General features: G+C 35.7%; 1 protein-coding gene across 2 annotated transcripts; it reads right to left on the bottom strand.

The window, feature by feature from the left end:
* Positions 1-344: 344 nt before the first annotated feature.
* Positions 345-19,501, bottom strand: LOC134846402 (protein TANC1-like). Of its 2 annotated transcripts, none has more exons than XM_063863737.1 (7): positions 19,039-19,501; positions 18,422-18,601; positions 17,059-17,202; positions 14,748-14,914; positions 10,357-10,528; positions 7,575-7,808; positions 345-554 (listed from the first exon to the last, which is right to left on the bottom strand). In XM_063863737.1, the coding sequence occupies exons 1-7, from the start codon at positions 19,132-19,134 to the stop codon at positions 384-386; spliced, it is 1,164 nt and encodes a 387-aa protein (XP_063719807.1). In that variant the 5' UTR covers positions 19,135-19,501; the 3' UTR covers positions 345-383. The 2 variants fall into 2 exon arrangements, with proteins under 2 accessions (XP_063719807.1, XP_063719809.1); XM_063863739.1 differs by having other exon boundaries at positions 18,422-18,573; positions 19,039-19,150.
* Positions 19,502-19,777: the final 276 nt, after the last annotated feature.

Genomic DNA, 19,777 nt, shown 5'->3' with positions numbered 1-19,777 from the left:
ACAGTATCACTCTCAGTGACTAAGAGTAGACTACAAGAAAAAAATTAATTCAAGCAACAAAGAATACATTCTTGAATTATTACTAGTTTTCCAACAAGACTCAATCCTCCATCACAATCCTCTAAGTTGTAACATAATTAGCGGAGGTGAGATAATGAGGATTAAAATGGAATCTTAGGTTTGTAGTCATTCTGGAGTGTGGTCAAAAAGTAGACAACCTATATTTCCTACTGGTCAAAAAGTAGAAAAAAACTGTATTAACCAATCAGATTTGAGAACAGAAAGCAAACTCAGGAAATAAATCAATAATAGTTGCTTATTTCCAGTTTTTCTATTGTCTTCACGTCTGTAGATTTCTAATTCACTTTCAACATGGGCCGATTTCATTTTCGGGAAGTTGTCGAGGGGTGTAGAGCGGAAGGGGGTTTTGAGGGGTGAGGACAGCAGTAGAAAGAGACAGCCTGGACGTGTGGTCTGCTGATGGGGAATATGTTCACACTCTTCTCCATCAGCTGGTAGTCACATCTGCACTCTGGACACTTCAACTCATAACCCTAAGATAAAGTTTTTTAAATAATATGTATATGCCAATTTTCGACCCCCCTTTTTCCACTCCCTCCACCCCCGCTCCCCTATTTCTACCAAAGACCTTAAGCCGAACTGTATCGGTATGTATTTTTGTTCATTTCAAGACTTTTCGGACTGTTATGTATAGAACTGATTTGAATATCAATCAACCCTACGACGTAAAGCTTGAAAAGCAAAATTTTTCGTAGCCGTGTATTTGTTCGCCAATGCAAAGTTACCACTGCTAGGAGAGTTTTTGAAACTGAAATTCAAATGCAAGGAGGGGGGGTTCACGTTTGAATTTCAGTTTCAAAAGTTTTCTTAGCACAGGTAATGTTGTAATTTTGAGTAGGTTGTTGCAAAAGAGGCTTATACGTTTTTAAGTTTTGTTTATTTAATTGGTTTAAAACTTAAATTGGTTTCAAAATCTAACTTATCAAAAATTTTTAAATTTAATTGATTCAACTATTTCTCGTAAAATTCTTGTAAGAAACGGCCAAAAATGACATTTTCTGCGTTTTTGCAATGTTTTTTTTTGGCGAGTGCTCCCTCTCAAATTAGGAACCTATTGACGCCGGAGGTAGCTTAATTAGAGCTGAACAAAAATGTATGTGTTGTGATCTTACATCAGGTTTTGCAATTATTGCAAAACATACTTAGTTAATTAACCGGTCACTCATATATGACCTTCATGAGCCATTCTCTCCGGCGGAGAGAATGATCTCTCATTGTTTTAATGTTTTAACTTATCGACTAATTCATCTTAATTCTTATTCTTTTTATTAGTTTTAACCTAGAATTAGCTACAACAAAGTAACATTTTATCATGGCGCAGTCATCTAACGAATCTAACGTGAGAGGAATACCTCCTTTTTGGCAAAACCATACGGTAGACCCACCCATCCCTTGGGAAGACTGGAGTGATCTGTTTCAATTAGCTATAATTGCTAAGGAAAACATAGATATAGAAAATTTACTCAATCCGTCGGAGAGACATCACCCACTACCTCCAAATTTGGAAAACTCAACGGACGGTGAAACAGATACTCAAAGAGGCTCGAGATTGGAGAGAAATTCCCAAGAACAAAGACGATATGACGAAGAAGAAACAGCATCGATAAAAACCGAAACCAAGAAATTCAACGGAATGCGAATAGAAGAAGCAGACAAGAAATTACGTTCGGTTTTGTATCTGGCACTGGGAAATGAAGGAAAAAGGATCTTCGGACAAAAATTTACCAAGGTGAAAGTCCTACAAATTTCTTTTAAGGAATTCTGGGAGTTCTTAGCGATCGCTTTCGTAAGAAAAACAAATGTCACATTTGAACGACATAAACTGTTAAATAGAAAACAAGGCGATAGAGAATCCCTCGAACAATTCTGGGGTGCCTTAGCTGAAATGGCGAAAAAGTGCGACATAATCGCAGGAGAAGAAGAGTGGATAAGGGATATTTTCATAAATAAAATGAAAAACTACGACATCCAAAGGAAATTGTTAACAGAAACCCTCCCTCCACGCGAAGCACTAAATGTAGCACTCATAGACGAAAAAGGAATTTTAAATCACTTGAAGTTAACCAATAATTTTAAATCCAACGGATCATCCGTACACAAACCAAGCAACCACTTTAACGTCAAAAGAGAACCAACCCTTAACATCGAAAGGAGTAACAACTGTATGAAGTGTGGCGGATTATTCTCAAAAGGTCACTTAGCAGTTTGCCCAGCAAAGGACACGACTTGTACTTCATGTAAATTCAAAGGACATTTCACCAGACTTTGTAGATCTCGTCGCAAAAATGTAAACATTGTGAATACCCAAATTGTAGATAATACAGATTTTAATCCGTCGGATATTCAGGATGTAAATACTGACCTCATGGATAGAGAATGTTGTGGCGTCATAAACGCATGGTCAGAATCTGGACAAAGCGAAAACGACGATTATTCTGTACTAAATGTAACTACGATTTTTGATAACGATGGAAAAGAATTGAAGAAACTATTGAACATTGGACTCGGAAAAGAAAACCAAGTAATTTTAAACATTCAAGTGGATTCAGCTAGCCCGGTGAGCTTCCTTAAGAAAAACGTACTTCACGAATTAAAGTTACGAGACCCCTACTTGAAAATTTATCCAGTGGATAAGTCAACTAGAGACCTATACTGTGGATTCACAGATAATGCCATAAACATCACTGGAAAGGTGAAGCTTCGGATATTTTCAAATGGTTGGTCAGACAACGACTGTCAATTCTTTCTAACCGAAGGACACGAGAGAAATATCTTAGGAAACGACAACCTTCCAAAAGTGGGGATAGAAGTCTCTCAGAAACACTTCCCACACTTTCAGACTAACAAGCAGTGTAAGTCGATAAATTCCATCTCTCAAACAAACCAAGATAGGGAAATTTTGAATATAACAAAATCATTCAAAAATTTATTCCTTCGGATTGGAAAAATTAAAAATCAGATGAAAATCACCCATTTCCATGAACCCTTAAAACCAATCCAACTAAAGGGAAGACGAGTCCCCCTTCACTTACTGGACGCGGTAAAGACAGAACTCAATAGACTAAAAGCGGAAGGACATATTAAAAAATTAGAAAACTGCGATGAGACAGATTCATTAGCCCAATAGTCATCACTTGTAAAAAAGATAAATCCATCAAATTAGCCTTAGATTCCAAGTTCATAAACAAACAGATTTACAAGAACAAATATCAAATGCCAAACATCCACGAACTGGTAGACAATGTCGCGGCACAAATTACTAATGATTCCGTTGGAGAAGTGTGGTTTACTAACTTATACTTAAAAAACGCGTACAGCCAATTAGCACTAGATAAATTCACTATAACCAATGTAACTTCAGTATCGTGGGTGGTGATATTACGGGTACTTACCAATTTTTAACTGGTTTTTACGGCTTAAGGGATATGCCTAACGAATTCAAAGAGTAATGGACTCTACGTTAGGTTCAATCCCATTTACTAACTGTTACTTGGACGACATTTTAATCTCTTCCAAAGGATCATTCTCAGACCACAAGAAAAATTTTATCGACCCTCGACGAATACAATTTCGCGGTGAAGTGGTCAAAATGTAAATTCTTTCGAAAAGAAATAGAATGGTTGGGATTCAAAATCTCTAAATCAGGTATTACCCCATTATTCGACAAATCGAAAGCCATAAAAGATCTACCTATTCCGAAGAATTTGAAAGAACTACGATCATTTTTTGGTTCTATAAACCAATACATTAAATTCGTCCCAAACTTAGCATCCTTAGGAAGCCCACTCCGACCGCTTCTAAATAAGAAATCAATATTCCAATGGAACGATGACCATACAAAAGCGTTTGAAAAAATTAAAGAAGAAATCGTAAACCTAACAGAGAATACCCATTTTGACGTGAAACGTAAAACTAGGGTAAAAACAGACGCGTCACATAATGGACTCGGAGCCTCGCTTGAACAACTCCATGGGAACGATTGGAAAACAATCTCATTTGCTTCACGCTTTTTAAACCCTCACGAGTCTAAATATTCTACGAACGAGCTCGAACTACTAGGGGTTGTATGGGCCGTCGAACATTATAAGAATTACCTTTACGGATCAGATTTCGAAGTAATTACTGATCACAAAGCTTTATTATCCGCTTTATCACCAAACCACGGGAATAAAACTTACCACAGTAGACTAACAAGATGGGTAGACAGATTATTACCTTTTAATTTCTCTATCAAACATATCGCAGGAAAAGACATGGGTTTCACTGACCTTATTTCTAGAATTCCATCAGGAAAAGCTCTTCCAATATCTCATTACGATGAAGAATTCGTAGAAGCAAACATTAATAAGATTAATAAATCATTAAATCCGTCGGAGAAAATAAGAACTACATGCTCAGCCATTGGTTTTAATCTGGAAAATTCCGATTACGCTTTATTACGTAATTACCTAATAGCAGCAGTGTTAAAACTCATTAACTCGTCTTTTCCAATTTGCTCATTTAATCACAAAAGAACAGAATTTTGTACTTCAAATTGCATTCCAACGGATTATTCTAATACAAATATTTTAATTATTTCCATTTCTAATTCCGCACTTCTTTATTTTTTAATCTCTAATTGTAGTTTAATTAATTCACCTGAATTTGAAAACTGTAAGAATTTGAAAACTGTCATTCCTAAGTCACAAATTAGTGAACTTCCTCCACTATCGGAACCGAACGAAGAACTTAATTTAGATTTCGCGGGTCCTTTGGATTCTTACTGGGGGCCAAAGAAATACATTTTACTTTGTATCGACAGATTTTCTAAATTCCCGTCGGCAAAAATTACATCGTCTACTTCTTCAAAAACATTTGTAGAATTTTTACAAGACTACATATTCTTACACGGGATACCTTATTCTATAAGGGTAGATCACGCTACTTGCTTTACAAGTCAAGACTTCAAATCATTCTGCGATTCCAGCAACATCAAAATAATCTTTTGTACAGTAGGCGACCACCGTTCCAACGGATTAGTTGAAAACTTAGTACACACTGTGAAAATCAAACTACTGGCTATTTCAAAAGAACATCATAAAAGCACACTGCAGAGTGCCGTTTCAAAAATCATCTGGAATATACGTTCTACCTATCAATCAAAAATTAAATGTTCACACTTCGAAATCCACTATAACAGAAAACCAAATACTATTTGGAAACAACTAGCCTCTGTTAAACCCTCCTTTGGAATTTTAGACAAAGGGAAATCAATTCTGTCTAAAGAACGAGCTAAGGATTGGAATGCGGACGACAGACTAGAGGATGGCTACAAGGACGACTTGATAGCGAAGAAGAATCAAAACCCGAAAGAAAAAGGATACGACACGGACTATGCTTCATCCTCGAAAATCATCCCAAATAGACTACCAATCAAAAGTCCATTCAAAGGTAAAATCCTTCGGAAAACTAACGGTAACATCAACCGAGACTGTTTCTATAAGGAACTAAATAAAAGAATTATAGATTCTTCTACTTCAACAGTAAAATTATCCGACGGAAAAATAATTCGAAAATCCGACATTGCGATTCCTATTTCTACTTCAAATAAAATCAGACCTTTTAAAGGAAACATTTCATTCCCCTATTTTCCTAATCCTAATGTTGAAGTAGGTCAGAAACAGGAAGGCGTAAGACGTAAATCAGGAACGAAAAAGCCAACGAAAAAAAGGACCAGTCAAGTGGATCCGACCCCTTCTGACAACTTAACTAGGACACGCATACCAGGGTCATCACGCAATACTACAAGAAGTCAAACACGCTACTCAAAGAAGTCATCAACTCCTCCAGGTTACCTTGCTTCGGATGAATCTATGCTAATTCCTTCGGATATTTCGGATACAAGTGAATGGGAATGGATAGCGGGCGGCTTCCCTTGTAGGGATGTAGCCAGAGAGCGTTTTATTTCAGACTCACTTACACCTCACCTCTCAATCGCAAATAATTCTAATCACACCATAACCAATCCTGAAATAAAATCTGAGATTTTAGAAAACGACATTGAACCAAGCAGAGAACAACCTTTGGACCAATCTTACGAGTGCCCAATAAGTATAATACCCGCCAACCGAACACATAGTACTGAGGAGCAGAGAACCATAAACCAGGGAAGGGACAATGACACCATTGAACAACAGGACCTGCAAGACGTGCCTAATCCAATGGATAACGATTCAAATACGGACTTCCCGGTGTTCGAGATTAATGACTCAACCGACGAGTGTACTTTACCTGACGAGTGTACTATACCTGCTAACCCTACCAGCATTTCCGGTAAAATTCCTCCTACCATCCGCCGCTCCAGTAGAAATGTTGGTCCACCAAAATTTTATGGTAAACGTTATTTTATTGATGCAGTAGAGAACGTTCAAGAAGCCTCGGGTTCGGCGGCCGATCCTATCGTGATAGAAATTGAAGGACCACACGACACCATCAACAAGACAAATCCGGCGGAGTTAATTGTCTTAGATTCAAATTCAACATCACCTGATCAAATGTCACTTCATCAACCGACGAATCACTGAGAATGGAAATAGAAAATTTTGGAGATCACTCCGATCTCGATAGCGAACTTTTCAACACAGAACTTGAAAACTTTCTAAAAGAATATAAATCTTTGTAATCACTCAGCTATACTCTAATCTGTTATTTTGGCTTACCAAGTAGCACATACTACCTTATAAACTGGTGCTAATCTTCAAATATTAATTTGTCGATCGGTAAACGTAAGAACTTTATCCTTCGGATAAACTTAATCCAAAAAAAGAAAAAAAAAGAAAACATCATCGTGTGCTCTCATAAATCATCCAAATCGACTTCCCTTCAGTTAGCCTATTACAAAGCAAGACCCCACCCATAAAACATTGGGTAAACTTCACCGCATTTTATTTTGCTTTAACATAACCCCTATCCGTTGGATTCCGGATAATCTTTCTTGCAGTTATAATAGCTATATTTAATGCTATAGGGAGCTTTAGTTAGTGTCAGTTCCTCATTTTTAAGGCGCTTTAATTTTCTTTCCCTCGTCCTTAAAGGGGGAGAAAGGAGTCAGTCATAGTTAGTTCTAGTGCATTACCTTATTAGCAATTTAAATTTTTTCCTGCTTAGGGGAATGTTGTGATCTTACATCAGGTTTTGCAATTATTGCAAAACATACTTAATTAATTAACCGGTCACTCATATATGACCTTCATGAGCCATTCTCTCCGGCGGAGAGAATGATCTCTCATTGTTTTAATGTTTTAACTTATCGACTAATTCATCTTAATTCTTATTCTTTTTATTAGTTTTAACCTAGAATTAGCTACAACAAAGTAACATTTTATCAGTATGCTATGAAGAAGCGCCAAAGAGAGACTTTTCGGGTCAGAGGGTCAAATAATTGAGGATGCGGCGTCATGATACGTGTTTTTTTTTTATGAATGTGCATTTTTTTAAATAGCGTTTCTCCTTACAATGACTATGTCTTTTTGATGGTCCTGCTGCTGCTGTCGTGGCTGTTGTTGATTTAGCTGCTGTTGTTGTTCTTGCAGTTGTTTGTGTTTGATTGAGGCCTTGAGCATGGTGTTGAGACACTTGTGGCAGTAGGTGTGTCCACACTGTGGGAGTGTCCGGGGAACCCTGTATCTCTCCAGACATACCGGACACTCCAGTCTGTCCTTCATCACACTCATCTTACTCTCGTTCAGCTGCAGACAAAAACAAGGATAAAAGTCTACTATCCCGTAGTAGAGATCTCCAACATATCCCGTCTTAAGCTAGTCTTAGTTTAAGTTAACCTAAACAATCTTAGTTACCTATCTTAATCCAATTTTTCAACATGAATATTACAGTAAAGCCCTGAAAATTCCGACTGCCTCATAACTTGTCTCGGATAGTTTTTGATAAAAACAAATTTTTGATACAATAGAAACTTTGGACTGCCGATGTCAAATACTAAGTTCAAAGTTTGAGTGTAAATGGAAATATTATGATTATTTTAGTTTACCTCTAATCAATAAGGAGCGGCTATGAGCTTGGAATAATTCTCCACGCATCAACGTTTCGGACATTGGAACCAGTATAGCCCGTTGCTGTGAAAGTTGCTCAGAATGTTCCGACCACATTCTTTTAAAAAAAACCTCCTTTTTTCCAAATTGCGTCGTTTTTTTTTTGTTTTTAGTGCGATGAGAGGATCTAATCGAAAAACTAGAACTGTGTTGGTAAAAATAAATAAGGTACTTTAGAAAATATGTTTCCACATAAAATAACTAAAAAATCAACAATATCCAAACCGGGTTTTCTCGACCGAGAATTTATCTATTCCCCCTTCCCCCAACTCCGACGAGCCTCAGTTTTACAAGGTTACACAAGGCTAATGATGATGATGTTTGTCATGAGTTAAGTAGTCAGCATCTCAATTTATATTCCAATCGGACCATTCTAACAGATATTTTATTTGTAAAGTTCGCAGTTGGGGAGAAAAGGGAAAAGAGCCCGACCATGATTAGGCTGCCAAGTCTTCGCTTTTTTAGTTAATAACTTAGGTTATTAACTTAACTTTAATTAAGCTACTGTGGTGGCGTGTCACGGAGTCGAATACACAGATAGCCGAAAAATAAATTTGTTCCCGGATAGTCAAAAAATAAATTTGCTCCCGGATAGTCAAAAAATAGTTTTGTTCCCGGATAGTCAAAAAATAAATTTGTTCCCGGATAGTCAAAAAATAAATTTGTTCCCGGATAGTCAAAAAAAAAAATTTGTTCCCGGATAGTCAAAAAATAAATTTGCTCCCGGATAGCCAATGTTTTGTTGCCCTGGATAGTCGCTGGCGTCTTAAAATAACCATAATACATATTACCAACATACTATTTAACTGACAAATACTCATCAAAACAATAACACAATTTTTTACTCATTGCTTTCTTATTTGGGGTATCCCTCCCCCTCTTACCCCACACTTAGTCCCATCAATCTTCCTTTCCCACTCCCTTCCCTTCCTCACACAAACAAACCCCCCCCCCCCCACCCCCTCTAGCATACTCATTGTCCACCGCAAACAAACAATTAAGGGCCCAAAAATTTAGGGTGTAATTAAATTGTTGGGGTTGAGTGGAGAAAATCGAGAGAAAATCGAGAAGAGTGGAGAAAATCCATCAATGAGAATAAACGTATTAACTAATCAAATCTCTTAAAAATTATCGGATTTTTTTTAGTAACCGCTGCAAAATTTGAGGCGAATTGTTTTCAATCAAAGGAGCCACAGTTTAGTGACGAGTTTTCTATTTAGTTTAGTTAAAACCGGAAGTATTTATTTTTTTTGGCTATCCGGTAAAGCGCACCGCTACGGCTAGCTACATTACCAGAGCTCACTTTGCACCTTGTAGTGCACGCACGATGTGAACTCGCAATCATTGCACCTACGCACTATTACCAAACAAATAAGCAAAGATCACTAGAATCCGCATGGTATGTGAAAATGCGATTTTTTATATTTACTTCAAAACGTTTTATTTTTTTCTCTCTCAAATCGTAAAAGGGTGAATGCTCTTGCGTATCACGGTCAGACCAACAAGACCGAGCTTGATTAAGCAAATCTGAAGCTAATAATTGTAACCGGGTTCCGGCTCATGTAACCCAAAGTATGTGATGCAGTTATCCGAATTTAATAACAGAAAACATTATGTGAAATTTTGCAAACATATATCAAAATTTTGATGCTCGTTTAATATTGTTGCTTGTCTATTTTTAGAGGATAATGATAGGGAATAGCGGATTTAGGACCGGGAGTGGTGCTTCCCCCCAGGGATTCGACCGGTTATACCTAAGTCCGATTGATCCGCCCCCCTGCCGACCAAAAAGGTCCCCCTTTGTACTAATTTGAGACACCCATTACTGGCTGACCGGCTCTAAAATTTTTCTAAAGGCGCCTTCGGTGCCATTTTATATTAATTTTAAGGGAGAAGTGCGCGCCGAAAAAATGCAATTTTTTGGTCAAAATTTTCCAAAAAATGCCTAAAAATGCCTTTTTTGGCCTTTCTTTTTCAAACTTTGCCTGCGGCGCAGAAAATTTGGCCAAAACAGGGACTTTTTAGTTCTTTGGGAGAGCTCGAAAAATCAATTTGGTCGACCTAAAAAAAGGTTGACAAAAGTTTCGATTTTTTTTTTGAAAATCCGCCCCCCCCCCTCGAGAAAATCCTATCTCCGCCCCTGCATAAAAATATAACTTTCCAATGCTATGCTACTAATTTTACGTACCTGGCTGTGTTCTATATCTGCCATTTTTTGTAACATGGACAAGGGCATGTTTTTCTCAGTGGCCATTTGACGGGGGGTAAGTCCATTATGATTGATGAGCCACAAATCAGCTCCTCTATCCAGCAACAATTCCACAGTCGCCAGTCTACGATGTTCAGGCACGAACCACGAGCTAAACAGTAATACGACGGGTGTCCAACAAACCGCAAAATATTGAAGCCAAAATTACGTAAGAATAACGTAAATTACTTAAGAATCAAGTAACAATTGCATAACAGTGAAAATTTGTTGTGAAATTGCGTTATAATATCAAATTTCGGCGTGCTGAAAATGGTAATCTTATTTTTGAGTTGTCGGCTTTTTGACTTTTTGGCCTGTAACCCAGTTATATGTTCTTAGAGTGTACATAGTATTGAAAAAGATATTGGGAATCTGTCTTTTTATCTGACGTGATAAGAGACATAATTTACAAAAAAAACTATCAAAACTTTGGTTAGGTAGCAGTTGTTCAGACATTCGCGTACTCAGACTCCTCAGTAATTAGACAAAAATTGAATTAACCAATCAGAATAGAGAAAGCAAAAACATAAATCATTCAAGAACAAGGAAATTTTATTGGACAAAATTTAAAACGATATTTTAGGCAGAATAATATTAAGCCGAAAAAAAGTTAATAATTTGAGAAAGTTCATAGTTTTTCAAAAGTTTTGACAAATGACTGATTTCCATCCCAAAACGTTTTCGATGACAAGTGACACCCTAAATAAGAATTTTTCAGGCGAATTATTTTTTTGTCCAATAACTGACATTTTCGACGTTTTTTCGGGGCTGGTTCGCCAAGCGAAATTCTCCGAAATTGCATACGAGATTCGATTTCTTGCGCACTTAATTTTTTCAGCAAGTTCGGAAAAACTTCTTTGTTCCAATTCATATTCCAATTTTTGCATTTGTTAGTAGTTCTCAAAACATTTTTGGTAACATCCTTGTCAAAAACATTCGGGACGTAATCAGTTATCCAAAATTCACTAAGGTACTGAAAAAAGTTTCAAGATTTTGGTGTCGAGAAAAAATTTCCGATAACTCGGACTGATAATTGTAGAAATATACATATCAGCTCATCAAGGCGTAAAAAAGGCCAGCTGAATAGTCTAGAAGCTATCAAGTGCAGGGCCGGATCATTTTTATACTCTCTCGAAAATCCCAGTTCCTGAAAATTTCGGAAAACACTGGATATAGTGAAACCAACATCCGAGATGGCTCGTGTCGTAAAAAAATTTTTTGATTGCTGGCATGATCCTAGTTTCAAAATCAGTCAAAAAATTTTGGGAATTTACGGTCAATTACAAAAAATGGCACTTTTGGATCAAAATCTTGAAAAATGTGGGGAGTATGTTTCATCACTTTTTCTCATGAGAAATGGCCAGACAACCGGTAGTACTTTTCAATTTTCACTCGATACGAAAATTGTGTAAATTTTTAAGAATGGTCGAGGGGCCATTTTGAACATTCCATCCCTCAAATTTTTTTTTATCTTACCAAAAATTCGAGTCCTTGAATTGTTACAAATATTAATATATCATCGCCTTGGTGCAGTAGAAAATCCTTGTTGTTAGAGCTTTTCGTCTATTGGGCGTTGAGATTTGTTTCCTCAAAAAATTTGGGTACGGGGGCAAACTTTTTTCGCGGGTTCGGCACATTGCTCTTCTATTTCGCTGAATGCTGGCGGTAAATAATTTTCATGTTTCCTGCACTTGATTTTCGTAAATTGTTTTCAGGGGGACAACTGGTGTTTTTTCAATTTTTTTGGTGATTGTTTCCTTAAATTTTGCTCCGTCACGCGATCTTATGGTGGCAAGCGGGTGAGAGTTGCAGTTTTCAAAATAATTTTTTTATTTGAAACTTAGAGAGTTAATTGGGACGGGCAACTAACGATAACGCATCTTTTAGTATTGATTGTTTTCTCTTTTTTAGTTTTTTTTTTTCATTTAAATAATCATCATCAAGTAAGTTTTCCCCTTTAAATGGAGCTTTCACGATACAAAATTTCATTATTTTGCGATAAGATATGGCCAACTTTTGGCAAATTGAGATATGAATTCGTTAATTTTCAATTCGTTTCGACCAATCAGAATTGAGTATTTAATTTGTCTAAATACTGACGAGTATGAATAGGCGGTTGCCTAATTACAGACCGCACTCCCAAAACTTTACTATCAGATAACTATCAAGTATATGCATGCGCTGAGGTCTCAAGGAAATAAAAACTGCACCTTATTTCGAAATTTTTCCCAATTTCAAAGTTTTTGAAAATTTTTCAAAATTTTGTAATCTGTAATTCGGTTGATTAAAACCTACTTGCCGCCAGTGATTTCATATGGTCAGTAGTTTATGCATGCATTTATAATGAAAAAAAAACAAGTTGTTGACGGTTTAAAAAAAAAGTCGCGTATCACCTTATTCGAAACAAATTTGAGCACGTAGTCATCAAAACTAAATCAAATTAATTGATTTAAACTTCTCTTTTACTCCTTTTTTTTATCGGAATACCAAATGATTTTTTTGTGTCTAGTAACTTCTTGGTGTCAAAAACCAATGGTCTGTTTCAATTTAATTCAGACTGACTGAACTCGTGCGTGCTGTGATAGGATGAAATGTATTGCGCGTTGATTGTATAAACTTGGCCAAGTTGGCAACTTTCAAGAACCAATACATTTTTGAGCTGAGAAAATCAATAACCTCTAGATTATTTTGGATAATTCAGTCCAAAGAGGTTAGTTAAAATGTGAAATCTGTAAAGAAAAAACCGCATGAGCACAAAAATTCCTTCAAATTCATTCAACGTCGGATTAATTAGAGTCAACGATTAACTTAATCAAAAACTCACACCCATGCTCAAAATATTTTATTCGACCCTTCATTAAAATTTGAGGTTTGGCACCTGAATTTTTCTTGTGTTTTTGTAAAGACCATGGTCTGAATATTTTGCGCTACTTGCACAGTAACCGGCTAACTTTGTTTTCTTTTTTTTGTTTCATATTCAATTTCCGGTACCACAAAAAATCGTCGGAAGGAGTCGGATAAAACATCAATTTAAAACCCTTGCAGTCTTAGTTCGAAAACTTCAAATACGTTCCTCAGTGTAGAGAACACTGGTTTCTGGTCCAATATTGAGCACATATCGTAAGCAAGCAGGTCTATAATACGGAGTTAGGAAGTAAAAAGTTAGTTTTACTCCACGAATAATAGTTTTTGAAGTTTCTTTTAGCGCCTCTTGACAAAAAAATCCTAAAACAAATTTGCAAAAAGGTTGACAAATAATTTTAAAATGTTTTGATTTTTTGAGCAAATCAATGATTTTCCAATCAATACTAAGATTAGAATACGCTTATTTGATCAAAAATGTTGTCAAATATGCATCTTCCAATCTTAGTATTGATTGTTTCTACTTATTAGTTGGCTTTCGATGAGTATAACTAAAACAAGAAGGAGATCGTCTTTTCGACGGAGAACGACTGCTATTTTTCAGAAAATGAATTAAGGCATGCTCAAACTTCATTAGTTGTAAGTTTAATCTGATAGAGCAATACAGTGCTGATTCAAATTATCCGGACAAAACGAACCAAATTTGAATTTTCAGACGCGTTTTTCTCAATTTGGGTTAAGATTAGACAAAAAGAAGAGAGAGCAAAAAATGCTTAGAATTCTATCAAAAATGGCGCAATTTTGTCTCCGAATTTCTCAACCAAATTTTACCCCAAAAATTGGCTCATAATGGTTTTCATCAATATTTCAAGAATTACGCCAAAACTACTTTGTTAACTGATGAGAAATATATATCACAAGAAGCTTCTTACACAGATGCTTCTTACACAAAGTTCTAGAAGAATTAATTCTCCAGAAACCTGTATAAATCAATTCAATTATTCGATACAGTGAAGAAATACATACGTAGTCACTCACTGCATCAGGATAGCTAGAACAGGCTTTTCAACCTAACAATAAGGGTATAAGAGAAAAATTTTTGCTTGATAATCAAGAAATGTGGTTTTTACTATAAATTTTTGCAGATTTAGCTTTTCTGTAGCTTTGTTGGACTATATAAAAGGCTTCTTGTGGTAATTTTTTCTCATCAATGAACACAATAGTTTTAGCGTAATTCTTGATTAATTGCAAAAAGCCATAATGATCCATTTTTGGGGTAAAATTTGGTTGAGAATTTCGGAGAAAAATTGCACCATATTAATTTTTGATGAAATTCTAGAAGCAACTTTTGTTCTCTTCACTTTTTGTCTAATTTGAACCCAATTTGAGCAAAACGTGTTTGAAAATTCAAAATTCGTTCATTTTGTCCGGATAATTTAAATCAGCACTGAAGTATTTCCTCGACTAACCTGAATACCATAGTCTTGTGCAGGGGTGTGTTTCCCTCTTTGTTGAGTAGATTGCACTGAGCCCCCCTGTCCAATAGGAAGAGGGCGGTGGCCGGCTGACAGTAGGCACATGCTCCATGGAGAGCACTGTCCCCTGCTATGTTCACATTGCCCAACTCTGCCCCTTTCTAAGAAAAGTTAAACATTTTAAAAACGAAATATTTGGCAGATAAAAGTGCAATCAAAATTCCATGCAGTCCGAGCATTCAATTCCCAACTATCCTTTTTGTATCAACAACCGGTTTCAATACAAAAATTTTTGCAATGTTGGTTAAAAAAATCAATTATTTATTCGGGTGAGCGAAGAAAGATTTGTAAAACCTTCTTTTTGCTACCCAATTTTAAAAATATCAATTTTTATTTTCAAATCAAAAACTGTCAAAATGAGAATTTTTTATGAAAACCTCAATGAAAAATTATAATACTTCAGTTTGCGGAGGTGCGGTAAAAAAAACGGCAAGTTTCTACTTGCAAATTAACGTGGCCGATTGGAATTGATTAATGCGCGCATTGCATCCACAATTACCAATAAAACCCAAAGCATTAGCGGTGAATTAAAAACAAAGTTGAACTGAGCCAGGCAAACTATAAGCAAACTAATAATCGGAATACTTTGAGTGATATATCATATTAAAGCGCGTGATTCAGTTGTGATTCGAAAGACATTAAGAACTTTTGAAAAAATTCTCTGACGAGAAAAACTGGTTTGAAATTTTTCATTTTTTTGTCTAATTTCGAGTTAATGAAGCGAGCGAGCAGGATTATTTATGCCTAATTTAAGACGCTTACAATAGCTTATTTGTGCCTAATTTTAAATTTTTGCAAGTAAAATTAGTTTTTGTACTTTTGAGAGTTTTGTTTTGTTTAGAAAAAAGTTTGAAAATTTTTTTTTGATTTTTTTTGCGATTTATAAGCTTGGCTTTATACTTCTAAAAAAATTGCTGTCCAGTTTCATTATTTCACTATGACAGTCGAATATGCTTATGCTCTATTTTCTCGTAAAGATCTTTTTTTTTATCACACAGCGAAGAAAAAAACAACAATGGTTTGAATTTTTTAAAAGACTGGTTGGAACGTGCAGTTACAGGCTATCCTTGTTTTTGTTATAATAAAAAAGCGCGAATCATTCAGCAGACTACTTTTTAATTTATCTATAGAAAAAAAAACTTTTTTTCAAGTTTTCTTTTTATAGACTACTGCTTCACGCAATGAATAGTCGGATCGACCGTACAATCTCCCCCCTAAGTCACCAACCGTAGAATTTCCCCTAGCCACGAGGTAAATTTGAAATTTACTTCTGTAATATATATGCGTTTCGAACAAACGCGCCCATAAAATTGGTTTGTTACAATTTTTGTGTGAGATTGCATTTGAATGCTGTTAATAACATACGCTTTGATCCGAATAGTCTTACATCTTATAGATTCAACAAAGTTTCATTTGGTTAAGAGAATTGGCTGCTAGAGTTAGTTCGAGTGCTTTCGAAAAACTTGAAAAAAAAATTTAAAAAAAAAAAAATTATACATATAATATTACAGCGCCCTGGAAGTATTGTTAAGTTTAGTACTGTTAAGTTCAGTAGTTAGTTAATGTCAACATAAATTTATAAATAGATATAATTTTTTTTTTCACGAGCTGTAGCTTTTGTATTTAAATAAAAATATATTTGCTCGTATTGTTTAATTTGATTTGTTTCATTAGAGATGTTTCATTTGAATAGAAGGGTAGACTTTTAGTGGACCAACAGGTCCCGTTGTCTATCCGTTCCTGCTTTAAATGTGGCAAATTTAATTATGCTGATATATTGTTTATAAAAGGAAAAATATATTCTTTCTTTCTCTAACAAAGTTTCATTTGGTTAAGAGAATTGGCTGCTAGAGTTAGTTCGAGTGCTTTGGAAAGTGTTCCTTTTGACCATTTTTGGCAGGTTTTGCAAGATTTACAAAATTATTTTATATTGGTGCCGATAGTTTAAAGTGGTAGGGACAGCCGGCAGAAAATGGATGTAAAACAGTATCAATGGGGAGGGAAAGAACCTTTGGGTGGCGAAGGGGTGGAAGTTTTGGCTATTTTCCACTCCCCTCCCCCCACATTTCAAATTTTCAATTTTCTTGGTTGTTTTAGATTTTATTGTGGCTGAACGCAAAATCTTACGATGTAAGCTATGAGGAACAAATGTGTTCAAATAGCTAGTTTGTTCAAAACGTAAGAATGCTTTTCAAAACTGCAATCAAAAGTGAGGGAGTGGAAATTGGAAAGAAAGAAGACGTACCTGTGTGAGGAACTGTAGAATGTGGAGGTGTCCGAAGGCGGCGGCATGTCTAACTGCAGTGTCCCCGTGTGCGTCTTTTCTGCTCAGACTCGCCCCAAACTCACACAGAAACTCCACAGCCTCTAAGTGGCCATTCATACACGCCTGCAAAAAACCATAGATTAAAAGGGAAAATAATTTGTGTCTATTGGTCGATGTCCCTTTTCTAAAACAGTTGAGTGGCTGTATTAAAAGATCCATCATTATGGGAATAGTTGAGTGGCTGTATTAAAAGATCCATCATTATGGGAATAGTTGAGTGGCTGTATTAAAAGATCCATCATTATGGGAATATTTGGCCCATGTGAACAATCTCCTCACTGAATAAACCAAATGGACAACCCCCCCCCCTCCCCCTAAAATAAATGGCGATTTCAAGCAGTAAGTCCTGCATGTGTTATGCTCAAATCTGATTGGCTGAGAAATATTACTCTTAACCAAGTGAACGATCTCCTCCCTAATTTTATCTAGGGGGAGATTGTTCAGTTGGTCAGAATAATTCATTGGTAAAATTTCAAAATTTTATCAGCCCTCGAAACTATAGCTCTAATATAGTTACGGAATGAGTACGTAAGAGGTGCGGGGATATGGATATTAAACGGTTGATCCAAACTTACTTCAAGGGTCCGAACTTTGAGGGGGGGGGGGGTGTGTTGATTTGATTATAATAAATAATCATAATAAATTGTTTCCAAACGATATCTAGTTAAAGTTATTTATAAAAAATTTATAAATATAAATTAGAATCGTTTGGGAGAACACTATTAAGCCAACACAGCCCGTTTTCAGGTGTCTCATTAAGAGGAGAACAAAAAAATTATTTAACTTTTTAGATCCAAAAAAGTTGTTAAATTCTTCGATCCAATTTATTAAATGTAAAACCTCTTTATTCGCACCTTTAAACCATTCTCTATATTTAAAAAAAATGATTTTATTTTTTTGTTTTCTCGGGTAGTCTTTTCTACCCATAACCTAGAAACCAACAAAAACAAGTTTTACTTATTGATCAATGAAATGTCTCAAAGCATGCCTAGTAAAACCGTATTTCCGTGAATGTAATTATTCAAAAATTTATGTTTAAAACTGTTTAAATGAAACCGAGAAGCCCGATTCAAGAAATTGACCCAGGCGGGAAAAAATTATCATAAAGTTAAACATTTTTCTAATTTGAGGTGTAATCGACCCTCTGTTGAGTTTATTTTTTTTATAGCTAAATTTTGATTTGTTTTGTTTAATATTATCATATTTGACGAGCCAGAGTTGACTGTGAACCAACTTTTTTCGCACCAAATCTATCAGCAGGAATATTTAGTTGGTGGTATACCTGGTGCAGTGGTGTGGTTCCATTGTACTTGTAGTTCACGTCTGCCCCTTCATCCACCATGTCCCGGATGACCTTCAGATTGCCCTCTTTGGCACCAGACCAGATGAACCAGCCAATCTTCCAGTCCGCCTGTCGGTCCCCCATTCCACAGACTAATAAATACGACACCCAAAAGAGAAACTAAAAAAAATTACGCAAAAAAAAAAAAAAATAAGAAATCACATTTTTTTTGTTTCTCAACTTTGAAAAATATAATTTGGGTCGTAAAAAGAAGTATTGATTGGCCAGTTTTTGTCCTTTTCTTTGTCACAATTGAAAATTGAATCTGAGCTTGCATACGCAATTAAACTCTAAGCAGTTACATTTGCTCCTTTTTGATCAGTTTTGCTATAAAAATTTTGAATTTTTTTCTGAAGTGTTTTAGTTTCTACTGGATCTCAATATTGTAGCTGTATGTGGATATTCCAGCAAGAAACCAAACTATAGGCTTGCAGACCCGTATGTTAATGATACGGTTCCGATTAACTACAAAAAATATTGATGATGCAACATTCAGAACACTCACTCTGTTAAAGCATTAAAAGTTCATTTTTCTAATGAATAAAGCTAAGACATACCTGATGTGAATGGCCAATAACTGAGACACGTAACAGCCCGGAAAATAGAGCATAAATTTTGTAATTAATCGATGAACACTTGACAATTTTTTCCATATAAATTTGTCAAAGTAACGAAAAGAAAAATGAAAAGCTGAAGTCAGCAAGTATATTTCACAAATTGAAATCGGGAACCTGAAAATTTTGATGTCAAGATTTTTTCGCAAAGTGATTCATCTTCACTTAAGTTTTCTAATTTTCTAATTTTATTGAACGTTTCCGATTAACTACAAATCGTACTACCGTAGCCTGGAAAAATATATTCGAAAGTACAATATCAAATTTAAAAAAAGAAAGTTAAATTTAGCTCTATAGCTAGACCGAATTTTAATTCGACCGTCGTTTCAGGCATTTGATGCATAGACAGAAAAATTGTTGTTTGTTCACGTTTATCTTAACATGTCTTGAGTTGAATAATAGAGTGTAACATCAAATTTAGTTTTACTTTTATTCTCTTTTTCTTCAGCAAAGAGTCATCTGCAGTGTGCAGGGCCGGCATGACTAGAGTGCGGTCTGTATGGTGAAGATCCATTTGTACCAACGTTCATTTGTACCAAAATGAAAAATCGGTCCCATTTGTACCGAAACTATTCAACTGGTTTTCTGATTGGTCGAATTGTGAGCCAACGAATTATTATATTAATTTTCTACTGTTCCCGGGTTGACCAAAAATGCTAGTCATACAGTTTTCATTAGTACA

The sequence above is a fragment of the Symsagittifera roscoffensis genome, chromosome 5, assembly GCF_963678635.1.
Source record: "Symsagittifera roscoffensis chromosome 5, txSymRosc1.1, whole genome shotgun sequence".
NCBI lineage: Eukaryota > Metazoa > Xenacoelomorpha > Acoela > Convolutidae > Symsagittifera > Symsagittifera roscoffensis.
This window is presented reverse-complemented; position numbering and strand designations above follow the sequence as displayed.